This window comes from Podarcis melisellensis, assembly GCF_964234715.1.
Source record: "Podarcis melisellensis genome assembly, chromosome: 6".
NCBI classification, from domain to species: Eukaryota; Metazoa; Chordata; class Lepidosauria; order Squamata; family Lacertidae; genus Podarcis; species Podarcis melisellensis.
The window spans coordinates 65,013,387-65,033,546 of NC_138538.1; the positions used below are offsets into that span (position 1 = coordinate 65,013,387).

The 20,160-nt window shown below is 42.0% G+C and overlaps 1 protein-coding gene across 4 annotated transcripts in view; it reads left to right on the forward strand.

Moving 5' to 3' along the window:
• Nucleotides 1–20,160, forward strand: part of ST6GALNAC5 (ST6 N-acetylgalactosaminide alpha-2,6-sialyltransferase 5) — a 140,642-nt gene that overhangs the window by 50,776 nt on the left and 69,706 nt on the right. For all 4 annotated transcript variants that reach the window (XR_014169262.1, XM_081914666.1, XM_081914665.1 and 1 more), the window contains 2 exons: nt 13,944–14,144; nt 15,394–15,690. Coding sequence is in view for 3 of the 4 variants with exons in the window: in XM_081914666.1 (XP_081770792.1) it covers nt 13,944–14,144; nt 15,394–15,690 (498 nt within the window). In the remaining variant the exon portion in view is untranslated. The remainder of the gene's footprint in view (nt 1–13,943; nt 14,145–15,393; nt 15,691–20,160) is intronic.

The following is a 20,160-nucleotide window of genomic DNA, read 5'->3' on the forward strand; positions in this document are numbered from 1 at the left end:
ATTTGATATCCCGCCTTTCACTCCCTTTAAGGAGTCTCAAAGCGGCTAACATTCTCCTTTCCCTTCCTCCCCCACAACAAACACTCTGTGAGGTGAGTGGGGCTGAGAGACTTCACAGAAGTGTGACTGGCCCAAGGTCACCCAGCAGCTGCATGTGGAGGAGCGGAGACGCGAACCCGGTTCCCCAGATTAGAGACTACCGCTCTTAACCACTACACCACACTGGCTCTCTCAAGCCAGGCAAGGTGGGATCCTTGAAATGGACTATATTGTATATGTGAAACAGGTGAAGAAATCGGCTGCAGAGGTTCCCGATTTTGCAACAAAATGATAGCTTATCCTTGTCATAAGTCAAATAGATTGTTAAAATAAAAGAGAGGAGATAGTTGTCAGGATGGGTTAGATCAAAGACTTACTGCAGACGGCAGCAATAAATTGGGAGGGTTATCTCAAGATGCCGGAGATGGCATGTTTTTCGGCCAACCACTGTCCGGAATCGAGCAAAAGGAAAGAGAGAGATGTTTCCTAAAGAAAGATTATAAGGCTAGAAGTCTCCCAACATGTAGCTGTCACTGTAAACCAAGAAAGAGGGTTACCAACAAACAACCACCACCACCCTGGGTCTTTCATGAAAAACTGGTGTTAGCCACAGGGCTCCAGTAAGCACATATCATTTGACATTGTATATACTCATTTATTTATACATCTAAATCACTTGGAGCTCAACCACTAAAACAAACTAGCTGAACAAGAAAACAACAAAAACAAAAGGTTCCACTGCCTCCCACCGCCTACAGCAATATGGATTTGATAGATGACTGCTCTGCTCATTTTCATTCTGAGCTAAGCCTGGCTCTCCAATGCCATCAATATCATCAGTGTTGTTACTGCAACTGCTGACTGAAGTTGATGCAATAACTATTAATTAGGTGACTCTGTCCTTTTGCAAAAGCACAGCCAAGCCTGTGTAGTTTCTCCTGGAGTTTACTTTAAGCCATTGTGGCTTGTAGAAGTCACAAAAGGAACAGAGAAGTTGTGAATCTCCTCCTCCTCCTCCTCGGACTCTCAGCTTTTGATACCATCGCAACCATGGTACCCTTCTGTAGGAGATGTCTGTAGGAGATGGGCCTCAGGGGGACTTTTCGGCAGCGCTTCTAGTCTTGTCATCAGGGAGTGTTCCAGAAGATAGTATTTACTGAGTGTTTCTCATCTCCTTGGCTCTTGGACTATGGAGTGCTGGTGGTTTTTCACAATGCTATTTCACAATGCTATTTTTGTTAAATCATATACACACTGTGTTGAATTAAGTGTTAGTCAGACTTAGAGTAGTCCTATTGATTTGTTAGGTCTGTTCTAAGTCTGGATCCACCTCATTGGTTTAGGTTTACTAAATTTATTAGACACCTTTATCTTTAAAAAAAAAAAGGCCTCCAAGCTTCTTACAGCAATTCAATTATCTAAAAGTGAAAAAAAAATGAACACAACATCAATATCCATAATACACAAAAAATCAAAACCCACCATTACTAATGAGAAACCACCAGGAATAATCGATTAGCATGATGCCAGTATTTAAAAATCAGGAACCAATAGGTATGCCCGAGGGCACAAAGTGAAGGAAGGCTGGTTTAGTTGTTTAGCTTTACAGGTGCATAAGCCACATCATACCTGATTTCTCTTCATCCTTCACCTGCACTAACCCTAGTTTTATTTGCACTTAGCAGCAGCAGAATCTGGGATAGGCCTAACCCAGTCATGGCCAAACTTGGCCCTCCAGATGTTTTGGGACTACAACTCCCATCGTCCCTAGCTAACAGGACCAGTGGTCAGGGATGATGGGAATTGTAGTCCCAAAACATCTGGAGGGCCAAGTCTGGCTAATACTGTTGGGCTCTCCCTTGACTAAAACACTAGGATGAAAAAGTAAAGAACAGAGCTTTCTCCACCCTGACCTCACTCCTTTTGTTTGTAGTATGTGATGATGCATTTTAACATTACAGTACACAGTTTTTTGGTTTTTTATAATGGTTTTATTTTATGTGATATATTTTGTGTGTGTGTGTGTGTGTGTGTGTGTGTGTGTTGTGCTGTGCTCCGGGATTATTTTTAATGAAGAGCAGGCTAGAAATTCTCCCAATAAATATGTGAAAAAAATGTCACCGTTCCTTTCTTGAAAGGTAGGAGCTATGCCTGCTGTTTTATCTGGCTGCTCCTGACAAGACCAGGTCCGGGGCATTGTGGATGATAAGAATAATTAACTGTACTACATGGGGTGGCAGATACAGAAAGACTTACAACCAGCCCACAGCTATTTTCCTTCATCTCTAAGATCTTTGATTTGGTACCTCTCTGCACTTTATGCCTTGAAAGTTTTCCTTAAATGTGCCATTATCTCCTAGATAAACGGCTGCATCTCCCAGGGAAAGAGCACTATGAAAATCAGTGGTTTTGTCTTTTAGTGCATTGTGCTGCTGTGGCAGCTCCACTTAATTATCTTGTTGGGAATGGTTTATTTGCAATAGGAAAGAGACCATTGTGGCTGGGCATCCTTGGCCCGACTCCCTCTGAAAATAAAAACAGAAACAATATTGTGTCATTATTATGCATCCTTGCTCAGAAAACTGTCACTGGTGCAATACATTTATGGGATTTTTTTTTTAAAAAAATTCCATCATAGTAAAAGAGTAACTGCCTTTCAATTCTGCGAAATGCTTTCTCAGCGTCAAAAGATGCTATTACCACTGGGCTGGCATCATCTTTCATCTTAAAGACGACATTAAATAAGCGTAGCAAATTCGTGCAGGCGAACCTTCTGCACTAAACATAAAATAAAACCCCATGTTGTTCAGGATGAATTATTTTAATACTTATGCTTTGGCTCAATTGGCCAATAACTTTTCCAATTGATTAAAACCTACATTTCAAAGGAAAAGGGGGCCTGAAGGACCCATATTCCTATATGCTTTGGTCTGCTTTGAATATTGTTGTCATCAGCACAGCAATGCAGCTTGGGCAACATCTGTTGGTCAGTACCCGATTTGCATAGTCCAGTGCTACGAAAGCAATGATGAATGTGAATACTGTACTTACTTCCAAGGGAAGTATCCTTTGTGGAAACAAAAGGTGAAAGATTTTTGAACTCTGTAGAAATGGGAAAGAGGTTTGATTAAGTTCGCAAAGTTACCTAATTTTCACTTTCTGGAACAAGTCACAGCCATCCTTCAAAATGTGCACTTTCACAGTGAAATGTTGATTAATTTTCATGTGGGTGCTTATTAAATCACAAAGTGACGTGAAAATGTTAGAAGTGAATTTGCCCCACAACTCGCAACTCCCACCATTTTTGCCAAATTCTGTCCTTTGCGCCCCACTGAAAGTTTCATATTTAATTTATTGATCATATCCTAGTTTCTCTTCACGAGGAAGGAAATCACAATGGATGACATCACAAATGATAAGGAGGCTGGGTCCCATCTGCCTCCTCTGTAATTCAACCACTCTATGTTCCAGTTCCTCCAACTCAGGAAGAGGATTGAGGGCTAGCTAAATATACAAGAAGCTCTATGAAATGAAATGCATCAGGGTTTTAAGCATCCCCATCCACCAGACGTTTTGATATGAACAACATGTTAACTGTACTTTTTGTTACTGTTTTTGGCAGCAGCTGTTATTTTCTCCTTGATTTTTTGCTCTGCTTCTTTTTTCATCTGTTGGTATATTTTGATTAAAATGAGGAGCAGTCTTCAATAAGCTAAGTTTAGACTCAGATATGAATTTCTTAAGGTCAGAAAAAGCTGCAGGTTCTTTGCATTTGGCTCAGGTGACGTATACACTGCACTCAGTTTTTAGTACACAAACTGTGATTGTTAGCTACTTATAATGTACAAATACAGCCCAATTACAGGACATAGTACCTGAATCTTCTGTTTAAAATGGGCAGAATAAGCACTAGATATGCTGAGTGAACTTCGTCCAGTATCTGAGGCAAGTATATTGCTAGGGCTTGATTTGAATATAAATGCTTGACCTACCTTCTTGGGCATAGTTTCTCAAGTGTGGATGATGTTTAGCTATTCCCATTGCAAGAAGTCATATGACTCTGGTAAACACAGAGGAATGTTTTCCAAGCAGAAGTACTCCATGCTGCAATGTTTTGCCGCAGAGTCCTACCTGTACTAAAAATATTTCCATGCCATCTCTCAAGGTGGCACACAGAAAAGATAAAAACACCTTAAAATAAAACAACATAAAAATAAGCATGGTGAACAAAACAATGATTCAGCTGAGGGAATGGGACAAACAAAAAACAAAACAAAACAATTACTGCAGTTATTCATATCATTGGAAATCTGGGGAAGCAAGTGATAGAATTCTTCGTAGCATTTAGCAGAATGATAGCAACTGATTACATGAACACACCCCTGCCCTTGAAGAGAATAACTGCTGGCATTTTCCAGTGTGGCAGCTTTTCATCTTTTGACAACCAAGCTGCAAATACAGCACACAACATTGCAGTCTGAACCATGCCCACTTAGAATTAAGTTCTATTGAATTAAATGGAGCTTGTTCCCAGATGAATTGGGTTAGGATTTATAGTTTAAATCCATCTTTCTTTTAAAGGACTCTAGGCCGGGCTATTCCTATTTGAAACACAGTCTCCCTCATCCCAGCACCTCTCTGATTTCTACCCTATACAACACTAAATCCCTTCCACCTGATTTCAGATTTCAGAACCTGACACCACCATGAGATCTTCTTCCTTACGTGTGTGACAGAAATTGCACCGTTCATGCTTAATCCTGTTTTAAATAGTATTTTTGGCCTTCTGGCCTTCTGTGATGATGTCTAAGATCTTCTTTATCCATCACATTCCGCTACAACTCTTCCTATCACATACAATGTCCCCTTCGTGATTCACATTCTCTCTTCCTATTTTAGTGTCCTATTTTCTAGTGTTAAAAAATAGCCTTTGTTCAGTAACAGTGCATATTACAAACACCGAAAAAGAACAGCACACACCGTTTTTGTCATTTGAAAGCCCTGCAATAATTAATTAATTAAATGTTACCTCTGCATACCTTTTAGTTTAGCTCCTTTGTGCTGACACTCTCCAACACAGCTGGATGGCACTTTATTTTTCCTTTGAGTCTGGCTATTTTGTTTTCGCCCAGTACAGTATTATCTCCTTTATCAAAGTAGCCAAGGAAATATTGCCGTCTTTGGATAATGCTGAGGAATATCTGTCACAAGGCACTCTTCAATGAAGCCAGAAAAAACCAGGAAGCTTTCAGACACAAGCTGGGCAGATTCCCTGTGGCACAGTCACTATCTATGCCTAGGAAGGGGAACCTTTGTGGCTGGGGGTCATGTCTTTATCTCTCTCCATGCTGTGGACCAGGGGTAGGCAACCTAAGACCCGTGGGCCGGGTGCGACCCAATCACCTTCTTAATCCGCCCCATGGATGGTCCAGGAATCAGCGTGTTTTTACATGAGTAGAATGTGTGCTTTTATTTAAAATGCATCTCTGGGTTATTTGTGGGGCATAGGAATTCATTCATTTTTCTTCTCAAAATATAGTCCAGCTCACCACGTGGTCTTAGAGACGGTGGACCAGCCCATGGCTGAAAAAGGTTGCTGACCCCTGCTGTGGACCAACTTTGACAAGTGGCTGGGACCCACTGATTTCCCTCTATAAGTATTCAACACCTACAGGCATTGGTGTTGATCTTGTTGGTATAATAATAATAATAATAATAATAATAATAATAATAATAATAATAAATTATTTATACCCCGCCCATCTGGCTGGGTTTCCCCAGCCCCTCTGGGCGGCTTCCAACAAAATATTAGAATGCAATAGTCTATTAAACATTAAAAGCCTTCAGATGTTTTCTAAAAGTCTGGTAGTTGTTTTTCTCTTTGACATCTTGTGGTCACAGTTTTGAGAACGTGTATGTGAAGAAACAAAAAATTAGGAATCTGAAGCCACAGCAGGAGATTTTAGTTCGCTATTTGCCTGCACCTTGACTTCCCATGCAAACTGATATGTACCCATGGATCTATTGGTTATTGTGTTTTACACCTTGGAGAGATCTAATGCACATGCACATTTCTTTGCACATGTAGACATTTAAATGATTGGGGAACCTGTTGCAGGTGAGATGAAGATTCATTTCTATCAAGTATTCCCCAGGACAATGTTGTTATTAAGCATAAAGCCTGGCTCCACTGATGTACCATAACCAGGGTGGACCTGATTGTTACCGATGGAAACAATGCAATATCATACAGTTGTATCCCAAAGTGACTCATTGTCCCCCTCTGCTGTGCTGATATGGCTTCAAACAGTCCTGCAAGGCTGATGTACATTGTGCTATGTCCACATTTATGCCAACCCTGGGAAATCTACAAGTTTCACATTTTCACTATCTGTGTTTTATGTATCACACTGCTATTTGCCTGGGATACAAAATAACCGGATTTGTTTTACTTAATCCTATGCCTCGCATCTCTAGTATGAGGAATATATGTTAATTTTGCTTTCAGATTATGGGTGTGGGCTCCTCTGGAGGCTCCTGGCATCAGTGGCTGTCATTGGGTTGCTCCACCAGTCAAAAACCCCAGTATCTAGTGTGGCGATTGAATGAGAAGGAGAGTTCCTATCTATACATATTAGACAGGAACAAGTGTGGGGTTACTGCCTGGACACTGCAGACATCAGTGGCTTAGCTCCATGTTATCCAATCAGCAACTGTGTGTTTCCACGGTGCTGGCTGGCTGCCCCCCTTCTACAGCTGCTTCCTGATGCTTACAAGGCAAACTTCTGGCTCTTTTGCTTAGTGAAGCATCTTACTGGCCACCACTGACAGCTACAGTACATAGAAGACCTTCAGGCCCCCTCTATCCCATAAAGCTAAATCACACCCACCCTACAGTATAAGAAGAGTAACTATTGATTCCTTAGCTGCCTTTGCCCCTTTACCTCATGCATACAATCTCTTGTCTGTGAGAAGAGCAGCAATATACTTTTGGCCAAAATTCAAGAGCAGAGTTATCCAAGAGTTGCACTGCTTTCTGTCACATAGATTCCTCTTGCTTACAAAATAAGTACTCGTGCATGTGTCAAGACAATAAAATAACACCAAGTCCCTCCAAGCCTCAAACACACACAAAACTCAATGACAAAACAAAAACAATTGCTAGGCTGATTTCGAAGATATTTGATGGGTCTCTGACGTGCCCCTGCTTGGATTTCACAGAAACAGATCCACTTGTTGTCAGTCTTGTGGTCCAGCCTGTCATCGTAAGTGATGTTTGTGTTTGTGTAAGTAACAGCAGGAGAACTCCCTCTGGGCTATCAACTAATACATAAGGCACCGAAAACTGCACCATAATATATTTTTATCTTTTAGTCCTTTCTCATGGTTTATTAATGCCTTCTTCTATGCATATTAGTTGGATGAGCCTACCCTCTTAATGCTAATTTTATTTCAAGTGCAACATTGTTCTAGAATATTTCTTAGACAAAATGGGGGGGGGCACAAAGACAAATGCAGACCGCAAATCACAATCTGCTACAGACAAAGCACTGTTTATAATCCCTTCTTTTGAACATCCCCATATATTTCTGAAACAGCTGTCCAATAATTTGCAAAAATTGCAACATTTCACTTTGCTTTTATTAATTCTGTAGCATTCCATTAAATTAGCTAATCTACTAGGTGGAGAATTTATTCCTTTGTCTTCAGCAAATTTACTTAAACCCATACACATACACAAATGCAAATATCTGTAGTAATAGGAAAAGAATAGGCTTGCCTTCTGCACTTCAGTGACATCATTTATTTATATTCAAAATGTTTAAAAAGGAATGGCCTTATCCCAGATGTTTAAAATGCAGAAGATACGACTTTGTTAAACCAGGACTATGTTTTTGAAAAGACAAGCAACATGCATATTGTTTATTCACTGGTGGGTTTCTTCTATAGTGCTTGAAAATATTTGTTCTCATATAGCTAATACCTTTATGTATACTGCCTAGAATAAGGAGAACCCCAGGAAAAGAAATGTACTAAAATGGCCAAGTCAGCAGATCTTATCATGCTTCCCCCCCCGTGCATTTTCATTTGCACTTCTTCCTTCTCGGCAATATTTCATTCTTTAGCTGTTTGCTTCTGTCAGAAGTTCAAAGACAGCCCAATTTCATAAAAGGGAGATAGTATTGATTGATCCAGCATATTGTTTCCACCACCCCCTTTTGACCAGTTCTTGATGCACATTCCCAATTTTGAAAAGCATTTCATGAATCAGTGTGCAGTTTTTAAAAAATCTATAGAATGAGCTCATTACCATGCTAGTTGCTGAATGTTTTCCACTGGTTGCGTTTGCAATGCAAAGCTGATTTCACTAACCTTTTATCTCTGCAAAAAGGAAAAAAGTTAATCTATAAATAAAATATACAATGTGTAGCTCAGTCGGTAGAACATGAGACTGTTAATCTCAGAGTTGTAGGTTTGAGCCCCATATTAGGCAAAATATTCCTGCATTTGCAGTGGGTTTGGACTAGATGACACTTGTTACCCCTTCCAACTCTTTCTAAACTTGTGAGAGGCCCAAGAGACTTATTGGAATGTGGATTCATAGATTGCATCCCATAGCCAACTGCACCCCCAGGTTGATAGCATTGGCCAGTATGAGCAGCTCCCTCCATTTGCTGTCTTAAGACACTCTCCCTGATCTCTCATAGGCAGACTGGGCTCCTCCACTGTCAAAAGTAGAGTGTTTCCTGTCTGTGTTCTGATAAATTCCTTGTAAGCAATACTGTAACGTCATAGCTTGTTTTAACTCAGTTCTATGTGATCCCACCCTTTGTCTTCCTGCTTTGCTTCCCCAAAATACTAGTTTATCCCCCCCACTCACTAAAAACAATGAAAAAGAGAACAAAATAATACAACAATGCAAAATTCTGCAACTGTGAAGGATTTTTCTCCCTCTGTAGTTTGTTAGGGTTTTTTTAATGTCATAACAAAATCATCTATAGCTTGGTGATTCCACATCCATTTATCCTCTGATCTCCCTTGTTTTAATGTACATTCAAGCCCCACAGAGAGGGGATGGGTCAGGGTGCAATCCCATCTAGCATAAGAAATTATATTATAAATACAGGTGAGCCAGAGTAATATATGTTGCCCCAGAGTATTAGCACCGTTAAAAAGACAACAACCTGAAAATTAAAAAGTGCCTCACAGAGAGATGCAAAACAGTTAAACCTCTAAGAGAAAGATGTCATGAAAGGAGGAGAATGAAGTTGAACAGCTGTAGACTCTGCATGGCAATAGCTTGAAGGCATTCTGAACGCAGAGGACAGATGCTGACAGGCTGACTCTGGGATTATTATGGGGAGAACATTTGCATGCTCAAAAGTGGAAGCCCTGGTTACTCAATGGGAGTACTGCAAACAAATATGTCCATTTGAGCAACCACGAACAAGGACAGTTTTTTAAATATATAATTCATATCTTGCACTGATAGCGTCCAGATCAAGGTAGCACTCTATTCTGCCTTGGTCAGAATCCCACCTGGAGGTTCTGGGCAAGCTGGAATGTATGCAGAGGAGGGTGACCAATATTATCAAGGGTTCTGGAAACTAAGATTTGTAAGGAATGATTGAGGGAGTTGGGTTATGCTTAGCCTGGAGAAGAGAAGACCAAGGGGTGATGTGATATAGTCATTTTCAAATACCTGAAGGCATGTCCCATGGAAGATGGAGTAAGCTTGTTCTTTGCTGCTCCAGAGGGCAGGACCAGAACAAAAGTGCTTAAATGACAAGAAAGAATATTCCCACATTAGGATGAAATTTGTGATGGTAACAGCTGTTCAACAGTAGAATGGACTGCTTCAGAAAGTGGTGGACTCTCCCTCATTGGAGGTCTTTAAGCAGAATTTGGATGACCATCTGTCAGAGATGATTTAGCTGTGATTCCTGAGGTGCAAGGGGTTGGACTACATGACTCTTGGGGTCCCTTCCAACTCTACAATTCTGTGATGATTCTGTTAACACATAGCACCACTGAAACTGCTTTGCTTTGGAAATATTGCAATGGTGTGGTTGAATTTTACAAAACAATTCTGCAATTTTTCAAAAATAAAAAACCCACCCAAATTTGTGGACCAATACATGGGTGTGTGGGCTGATATATGGTGACCATTTTCAGATATGATGGCACTTAGTGCATGCACAGCTATATATATACTTTGTGCATAGTATAAAATGCATCACACAGGAACTCCTATAACAGCCCCAAATTTACACCACTTATGGACATACGTGTAGAGATCATTTTCAGTTATGTCTGCTGTGCCATGCTAAAACAGAAGCATCATTTTAAGCAATTGTACATGCAGACATGTGTGCAATGCCACATGCCTCCATGTCTGAAAATTATCACTATATATTAGTTGGTAACTGGGGTAAATTTGAAGACATAATTGATCAAGTGTGCCATTGCACTACTGCCTCTCAGAGGCACTGAGGAAGAAAGGCAGGCTGGAGCAGTCACTCTGGAACTTGCAGCAGTTCTGAGGTTTTAAAAAAGGGGGGGCAGGAAGATCCCAAGATCACCTTCACTTCAAAAGCAGCTCTGAAGTTAGGGAGGACAGTGCCTGTTTCTTCTTGTGGTATCAGGGCCATTACTCAGTTTAAAAAACCCAGTTGAGCCTGATATTCAGGAGTTCTGAAGAGTGATGGATTAGTGTCTCAGAATTGGTCATCCCATCCATCACCACTAGTGTGCCTTCTGTTATTGCCAAAAAGTCATCCAGACAGTTCTGGGCATTGAGGCTTTCTCCCGCTATGACTGTCACCTTAATGTTACCACTGGAGCTGATAAGATCTAGACCCACCTAGTGCCTAAATGACAGACCAGCCAGGAATCCCAATTGCACTTCTCTGATCTCCATGAATGGGATGGATACCAGTGTTGGGAGTGAGCCCAGTCCCTCCACAGGCTTGCACACTCCACCTTTTATCTCCTCCTTGGCACAGTTGCAAGAAGGCGGCAGAAGCTTTTGCGTCTGATGTTGATTGATTAGAGTTCAGCATTGCATCCAAAGCCTAAACAGTAGTTAATTGTAGCTATGATTTGTTGATGCAAGTCAGATTCATAAATGATGGTATGAAATTGGTTTGTTCCAACAAACCATAGTTAAGATTAACCACCCTTAGCTGAGTTCAGGCGACACAGCAAGCTTCAGATAATCTCAAATAGAAGCAAAAGCTTATTAACTTCTCCTCCACCACCACCTGGATGATGGGGACCCAGAGAATGCAAGGCCCAGGAGACATTAGATTCATTACCAACGTGATAGACTATGGCACCTGTAGTCCTCCATATGTTGTTGGACCCCAACATCACTTCTAGCAAGCCCACGCAGGTAATGGCCTGGGCTGATGGGAATTGGCATCTAGCAGCATCTTGAGGTCCTTAGGCTCCCCATCCCTGAACCTTGGCTTTCCATGACACTCGAAAGCAGCCAATGTGGATCTATGACATACAGTTCTTAATACAGTAATGGGTAAAATGGCCTAGGATGTCAAGGAAGATTGCTGATCAGAAACTATTTGCATAACGGATAATGGGTATAAAGCAAGGAGTAATTATTTATGTCTCCTTTGCATTTAAAACAAGAAATTACAACTGCTATGAATCACTTTGCACTGAATCTAGCAAGTTAGTTGAACTCTTATAAAAATGCTTTATTGACTTGTTCCAAACTCAATTAAGTGTTTATGAACTCAGTCTATTCTGCTACTTGCTGCAAATTTCATTATTTTTGTGGAATGTGTCTGTTCATTTTTCCATGTAATACATATAGGTGCACACCAATACTGTAAAATAAACAGCTACAGAGCTAAAAAGCTTAATTTTTGTGACTTTAAATTGAAATTAGGTTAACTTGGCTCTTTTCTAATTGACTTTTAAAATTTCCCTTGATACACTATGTCTACACATAAAAAACCACTGTAGAATTTACATTACACTATCTGTTTGTAATAGTACCTGTCATGGCTGCCAAGGGTTATGTCTATGATCATCATGGCAATCTAATTAAATATATACGTATCAGACAACTGGACATGATTCAAGGCAAGCTCAACATTAAATTACAAAATTTAGATGGGCCACTTAATCTATAGACTCAGCAACTAGCTCTAGCTATCACCCCAACTCATAAGCTTGATGGCTTGGTTAGACATACTTTGTAACAGATGTCCAACATACATCCATGAGCCTTAATCATAAATATGATGCTTTCATTTGGCATGGGATATAGGAAAAGTTTCCCAGTTGCCAGCAACCTGCTTGCTCATAGCAGAGGTGGGGGGGGGTACTTTTAAAATGCATGAGCTGTCTTTTGTAGCCTGTTACAGGAAGACTTGGAAACCACCATTAATTTTGCTTTAAATAATCCATCAAGATGGTCCTTTGTTCTGATAATCTGAGTTTCAAGTGAGACCACATGACAAAGAATTACCGAGACCTGATGAGGTTCTTTTCATATTGCTTCTCCTCTTTATTGGTTCTGTTCAGTTCTAAACCCCAAATTGAGTAAATGGCAAAAACAACAACCCAGTGCCGACAATCTTCTTTGAAATAAGATAAAACGTGTTTACTACCTGATCGTTTTAGTATTGTACACTTCTGGTAATCAGTTTTACTTTCTTCTTTAAAAAAAAAAATCCTTAAGTGCTACTTTTGCAACAGACTAGTGATTGTATTTGTTCCACTGCTAGTCCATGAGTGAATTAGTAAAGATGAAAAATGGATTTCAGAGACAATTTCAGCCTTGAAAAGATACCATTTGCAACTATGGATAGGTTAGCTTGCTGTTAGTTTTCTCCTAAATACTGAATAGATATAGGTTAGATGGGAATATATATATTACAGTGTGATGGTTATGTGCAATTTGGAGAGAATGTGAACATAATTAAGACGTGCATATTATCTAAAGTATCATAGTGTCATTTTAATCACTTCCTAAGAAACCAACTTGAAGGGTGCAAGGAATGTGAGCAAGGAAAGTGTGAAATTCAGTTTACTTTACTAAAGTTTTATACCAATGAATTTTGAATCATTAATAAAGAAGAAGCCCCAGGGAAAGAAAATGGGACACATAAAATAAGCAAAACCATTTTATTAATAGAGAAAGCTATAATCTAAAATTAGTACAAAGCAAACATTTTAAAGATGATGCTAGGCTGTGTGATATGAAAAGCAACCAAATATGCTTTATGAATGACTGGAAGGAAGGTAGGATATGTGATATGGATAACTGGCTCACAGACATAAGACCTAGAAAACATTTAAACTGTAGTTAAATAATCAAGCACTATGAAAAGATAATGGAACTATTCACAAAAGAGTTGCTTGGAAAATATACAAAAGCCTAGTGAGAGATAGAGAGACAGAATTAATGGCCAGAAAACTACAGGCACTTAGGTCTTTAAAAAGGAAATGATTAGGTAGAGAATAGTGCTTAAAACAGGAATTTTGAAGAAGATAATTGCTGGTATTATCAGCCTGCAAGTACGCCTTGTATTTTTTTAATACATATATAATTTATGTTGGTCAGGAAAGGATCATTCACTGATCCAATATGCCATTGTAGAGTTTGTGAGTGCAAACTTAGGATTCCTTTTCCTGTCTCCTGGAGCGATCTTTTCCCTTCTCCACAAATCGAAGGAAGTTGGCATCTGATTTTCACCTAGGGTTAATAAAAGCTAAAAGTAAACTGTTAAAATTCTACCTATGCTGAGCCCGAGAAGGAGCTGTGAGCCGGCGCGGCTTAGGACCCAGAAGGCCCCGCCAGGCGGCAGTTGTGTAGATCACTGGGAGACTCTAAAAGGGTCCAGTTTTAATTCTCTCTCTAATCTCTGCAACAGCCGCGCTTCCCACAACAGCTCAAGGTTGGGCTGATCCTGACTGTGGCTTTGGATTTTTTATCCCCGCTCCCAATCCCCGGCGGAAACCGCATTAACTGGCTCCTTCGCAATGGAAACCCTCGAAGAAAAAGTGGCTTCAGTCGCTCGAGCCTGAGATCGCGGTATCTAAAGGAGAGGGGCACGAAGATGAAGACGCTGATGGTAAGTCAGTTTCGCAGGAACTAAAAATGGTCCCAGATTACGCCCCGCCGCCTCCGGTCCTTAGGAACTGTGAAGCGAAACCAGCAGACCTGGCTGGGAGTTGTCGGGAGAGACAGACAAGAAAGACCCCGGGCTTCCTTTGGGTCGGGTGATTTCAGCCTCTGTGCAGCTTGCCCTGTTTATTTATGGGCATTTTTGCTCCATGGGCAATTTTGCAAGGGGGTCTTGGGCTGAAACCTTGTCAAGGAAGAGAAGCAAAGGAACTTCCCGCCTGCCTTATTTTTAAATAGCAAATAGGTTCACATGCCATTATGATGGCTGTTGGTGTTCGGCTGAACCGACTTGCCTTGCAAGGAGGGATCGCGGGCGCATAGGGCAATAATCACGGGCAGGCATCGCTCTCTCTCCCACCTAAAAAACTGCAAAACGTGGGAGCAGTGGGAATGGCAGCGAAAGGGTAAGCCGGAAAAGTGAGAGGAGGATAAGAGACAGGGGCTTAGGAAGGCAGAAAGCAGAGTGTGTGCGGAGGGGGGGGGTCAAATTCAGGAGGAAGCTGCACTTTTCAAGAGGCTTCTCTGCTTTGGAACTTGCAGGGGTTGAAAATAGACGGTTCCACCCCTCCCCACCCCGGCTTCTTCCGCCACCCCAGAGATTAAAATGGTAGCGCTGGGTGGCACCCGCCCGCCCGCACCAACCTGCAGGGATCTCTCCGTGGAGAGGAGACCCAACACCTTCCAGAAGAAGTTAAAACTTGCAAAGGCTACCAAGACGCGGAGCTGCATTCTCCTCACACCCACCCGCACCCCCGCCATAAAAAAAGGACGGGAAACTTGCAAAAAAAGGGGGCTGCCTCACATGAGTTAGGCTGGCGCGGGTGTGGAGAGAAAGAGAGAGAGACGCCGAGCTTTTATTGACAACAATCAGAACTCCTCCAACAGTGGCGGGTTGCAAAGGCGAGGCGGGAAGCGGCGCGGCGCGCGCGGGGCGGGGGCTGGTGAGGCGGGAAGGAGAGCGGCGGGGAAGCGGGAGACCTGGAGGGGCGGCGACTGAGCCGCGAGGGACCCCGGCGACGGTGCTGCCGCCTGAGCCGCCCGCGCGCAACGCCTCCTGGCCGTTTCCCGCTCCGCCATCTCCACCACGTCCGGCCTCGGGCTCCGCAGCGCTCCGCTCGCCGCCTGCCTGGTGGGGAGCGCGCTCTCCCCTGCGCACGGCGGGTTCTCTCAGCGTGTCTCCTTGTCCCCCTTTTCAGCGCCATGGGCTGGCTGTGTCTTTAGCGCTCACCACCATGTGCACTAGCTTGTTGCTCATGTATGGTAGCATCGGTGGCGGAGGCGGGGGCGCTGGTAGTGGCGGCGGTGGAGGAGGAGGCGGCAGTAGCGGCGACGGAAGCCCGAAAGAGCAAAGCCAACCGCAGCAGCAGCAGCAGCAGCAGGTGGCGGTGACGGCGAGCCAGAAGCCGGAGAGCTCTCAGCAACTGGGCGGCAGCGGGCAGAGGCGCCTCCCCGACCGCCCCTTGGAAGGCTACATCGGGGTCCTGGACCACAAGGTGAGCGCAGGCGGAGAGGTGCGGGGGGAGGAGGCGAAGGGCGGACAAGGGCGCCGAAGAGGGAGCTCCTCTGGGGCCCTTGGCTTGGGCCGACTGATGAAAGTTCTCCGAGAAAAAGGTGTGTGTAGACATTTCTCTTCCATGAACTATGGGGAAATAGCATGGGAGTTAAGGTAAGGGAAAGGGACCCCTGACCATTAGGTCCAGTCGTGGCCGATTCTGGGGTTGCAGCGCTCATCTTGCTTTATTGGCTGAGGGAGCCAGCCTACAGCTTCTGGGTCATGTGCCCAGCATGACTAAGCCGCTTCTGGCAAACCAGAGCAGCGCACGGAAATGCTGTTTACCTTCCTGCCAGAGCGGTACCTATTTATCTACTTGCACTTTGACGTTCTTTCGAACTGCTAGGTTGGCAGGAGCAGGGACCGGGCAAGGGGAGCTCACCCTGTGGGGGGGATTCGAACTGCCGACCTTCTGATCGGCAAGTCCTAGGCTCTGTGGTTTAACCCACAGCACTACCCGCATCCAGGAGGTAAGGAGCCACGCTCTTCTCACAGGCACTGAGAGTGGAGTGCCCCACGGACATACAGCCCTGTGGGATGTTTTTAGTGATCACGTTGCCATTCAAAAGGCTGCCCTTTATTCCAGGGGCAATCAATCCAAATTATTCTGTAGATCGCTTTGGATCGCTTTCTGTGGGAAAAAAACAAAAAGCAGCAAATACATGTTGTTAACAATAATAACGAATTCACATAGAATCCTATAGAAGGGACCATAAGGGTCATCGAGTCCCACCTTCTGCAATGCAGGGATCTTTTGCCCAACATGGGGCTCGAACTTATGGCTCTTGAGATGAAGAGGCTTGTGCTGTTCCAGCTGAGCCGGTTTTATTTTATTAATATTGCCTGATGGGATATCTCAGAGCAAACGCCACATACTGTCTATTGCTTGTTAAGAGAGAAACTTTTAAATATATACGAAAGCAAATATATATATATATATATATACTTAACATATTTTGAAGAACGAATGGAAAATGTATAGAATTAATCAATGTAAAACTCAGTAAAAGATAATAACAGAAAGAGAGAGAGAGGAATGTTTCATTTGGTGGCTGCATACAGTGGGTGGTATCCTAACTAAGGCTGCAATCCAAATCCCACAGGAGGCGTTGGATTGCGTGAAGATGTTTCCCCTCTTGTTTCTGCTGGCTCAACCAGCTTCCCATGTGTGGGTGAGCAGAAGGCCTATTTGTCTCTGCCAGCAGAAAGCCCCCAAGTGGGGCAGGGTAAGGCTGAACTGGCTGGATTCCCAGCTGATTCCACAGCCAGTGCCAACCAGCACAGAGCCTAATTTGGGCCCAATCACTGTGCCGTATTCACTGTTGCCACCATGAGTGGGTAAATTCAGTGGGTCTGTTTCCTGTATGGCTTAGTCAGATACCACCCACTGGTTTCACAATTGGGAAGTGTCTTAACAGGGAGTTCTGTTACACTGGGAGCTTTTCCAGACAAAAAAAATTATCAGAATCAAACAGTTAAACAGGCTTTAATCGCTCCCTTTTGCAGAAGTGTTTTTGTGAAAAAGGCACTACCTTCAGAAGGAATTCCTTCCTTTAAAGTAAGCTTCATCTGCCAGTTTGTAGGTCTGCCTGTAATGGGCAACTTCTGCTGCTTAGCAGATCAAAGTCTCTAGCATTGGTTTTGAAGGCTTTGCAGACCCCACAGAATCAATATTCTCAAGGGCAAAGGAAAGATAGTTGGCTTTTTTTAAAAAAATAAAAATGGTGCATACAAATTTCAACCTCTCCATTGGGCCTTGGATAAATGATACTGATGATGCAATGCTGTGCATGCTTTGTGTGTACTATACAAACCTATTTGCAGAAGTAAAATTTGGTGGTTGTATATAAGTTCAGAATGACACTCTTGTCAGTAGTAATATTTGCTACCGAGGATACTTTCAAGACTGATAGTCTTTAATTGCGTTCTGAAGCAAAGGTGACAAAAGTATGGTTTTCTTAATGCAGCAAGAAGTGTGGGAAGAGGTCTCAAATTATTGTGGTATAATGGGATTTAAATGTATATTATGTGTGGAAAAACTGGATAAAATATGTGCACAGAAGCACATGCCTCTTAGGACTTCACAGTAAATTCTTAGCCTACGAAAAGCTACTATGTCACCATGAAGGCTTTGAGCCTGCCTTCTCTATTTCTACCTGCAGGGAGCTGGGTGTTGTCATTGCTTTAACACATGGGGGCAGTTCAGACAGGTAATCTCCACCTATAGTCTGAAGACATTCCATTCCATACAAGTGCTCCTTCTACACATTTCAGGTGGCTGTTCAGAGTAAATCGACAAGATTTGACTGTGATTTTGGTAGTAAGCATTGTAGTAATTGTTGTCCTTTGGTTGTTTTTAAAATCATACACCTACTGATAGGAGTTACTTAAAAAGCATGATTAAGTGATACAGAAGATGAAGTATGGATTAATTTGAGATAAAAAAATTAATTACTGCACCTTTCTATTATAAGGCTATGGCCTCTGTGCACAGTTCCCTTGAAGTAAATGCTTTACAAATCGACAAAATTTAGGTAAGGGTGCTTCAGGACTGGAGCCCTTCACCACTGCTGAGGCATTGCTTTTCTATAACTAGCTAGGAGTAGAACTGAGACATAGGGCTGGAATTCAACATCATCCTATGTGGGTGTCCCATCCGTCAAGGAGGAGCCCACATGCAAGATTTGCACAGATGGGACTCATTGGGTGAATCCTGCCCAAAGGTTCCACACACTGCTTAATAGAGTGCTTTATTATCCAGCAATGCCATTCCCAACGGCAGCCCAGAAGACTGCTTTCTAATGCCTACTACTCACAAGTAAGTTCTTGTCGTCAGTAAAGCTCAGTTTTCATGCTAATAAAAGGTTTTATTGCACCAGGTTTTTGGGGACTGAGTGACAAATAGCCCCTGGCTTATCACTTGAATGAAGTCCGTCTCAGTTGGTCCCCATGCCAGTTTCTTTTTCCTGTGGTAGAAGAACTCTTTAATTACTGATTTCTTGTCATTTAAATCATTATTTATTTTTCAATGGTGCCTTTAATAAAGCATTTTAAAAAAGAGAAGAGAAGAGTAGAAGCCGCCACAGGACATTCTGCAATTTACGTTGCAGTCTTAAGCACTCTTACTAGGAAGCTCAATGGGGCTTCCTTCAGAGTATACATAATGAAGTTTATTCTGTTAGAGAGACTATTCAGTGAGCAAATCTGAGGCTATTTATTTCAGGAGTCCTCCACCACGCATGAACAGAAAGCAATAAAGCTGGCTGAAGATGCAAAGAGGAAGCATTCAGTGTAAAGGCACAAAATCCCAGAAAGACTTCAAACACTGTGCCTACCTACTGGACAGACTTTCTTACATAGGGCATAGAGCTATTTAGTTATCCGGTTGCAAGAATTGTGTTTTACCCATAAGTAGGTCTAGTAACATCGGGGAAGCAATGGACTAACAATGACAACATGTGAATGCTCTATGAAAAGTGTATAAACAACAACTGGATATTCCACAGAAGAGAACAACTTTGTTAATACCCTCACAGTGTATTTAGGAACAAGGTGTTGAAGGTTGTGTCTGACAGCAGTACTAACAGATACGTAGAAAACTTTGCAGTTTCCATCACAACTTCACCTGAATTTTTTTTTTTAACATTGTATTTTCTCTTTCCACGCATCATACATAATTCCTATTTGATGAAAGCAGGGTTGTTCTTTCAAGAAAGAAGTAACAGTGCAATTTTCAGATAGTTTAACAAAAACAAAATGAAGTTGACAGCAGTAACAAATACAGAAGATAATGTTGGTCACTTGCAGATAAATACCATGTACAGAACTTGAATGAAAAGACAGTTCAGTATTACTCTTAATACATGGAAAAATAAATAAAGGGATCTGGTTCAAGTGACTTGCTTTTTTGAGTTATAATGAGATATTTCACTACCAACTTAACATTTGGAAACTGGAAGAAGGGATTTTTTTTCTATAGAAATTGTTGAAGGAAAACCTCCAAGTATTAACTGGTCTGAAGACTTAGAATATGTTGCTTTCAGAGAGCATGATGACTAGCATAATTTAATTGTACCACACTGATTGATATATATATATATGCATGCATATGCTATATCTATATCTATATTTAATGAAGAGTAGTTCTGCACATAGTTTGAAATCTCCATAGCCTCCAGTACAGAACATACTTGGGGACATAATTACTTTGTATAATTGAAGCAAGAGAGAAAAGGTTAGTGCTGTTGGAGAACAATAATAATAATAATTCTCTTCTATGGAGACCTTTTTGTAACAGATGGAATCTGTTGAGGTTGCTGCTTCATCTCTTGTGATGCAAGATAAGGCCATGAGGGAATGTATCTGGTACTCAATTTAAGCTTTACATCAGTTACTTCTGCTCATTATGTTG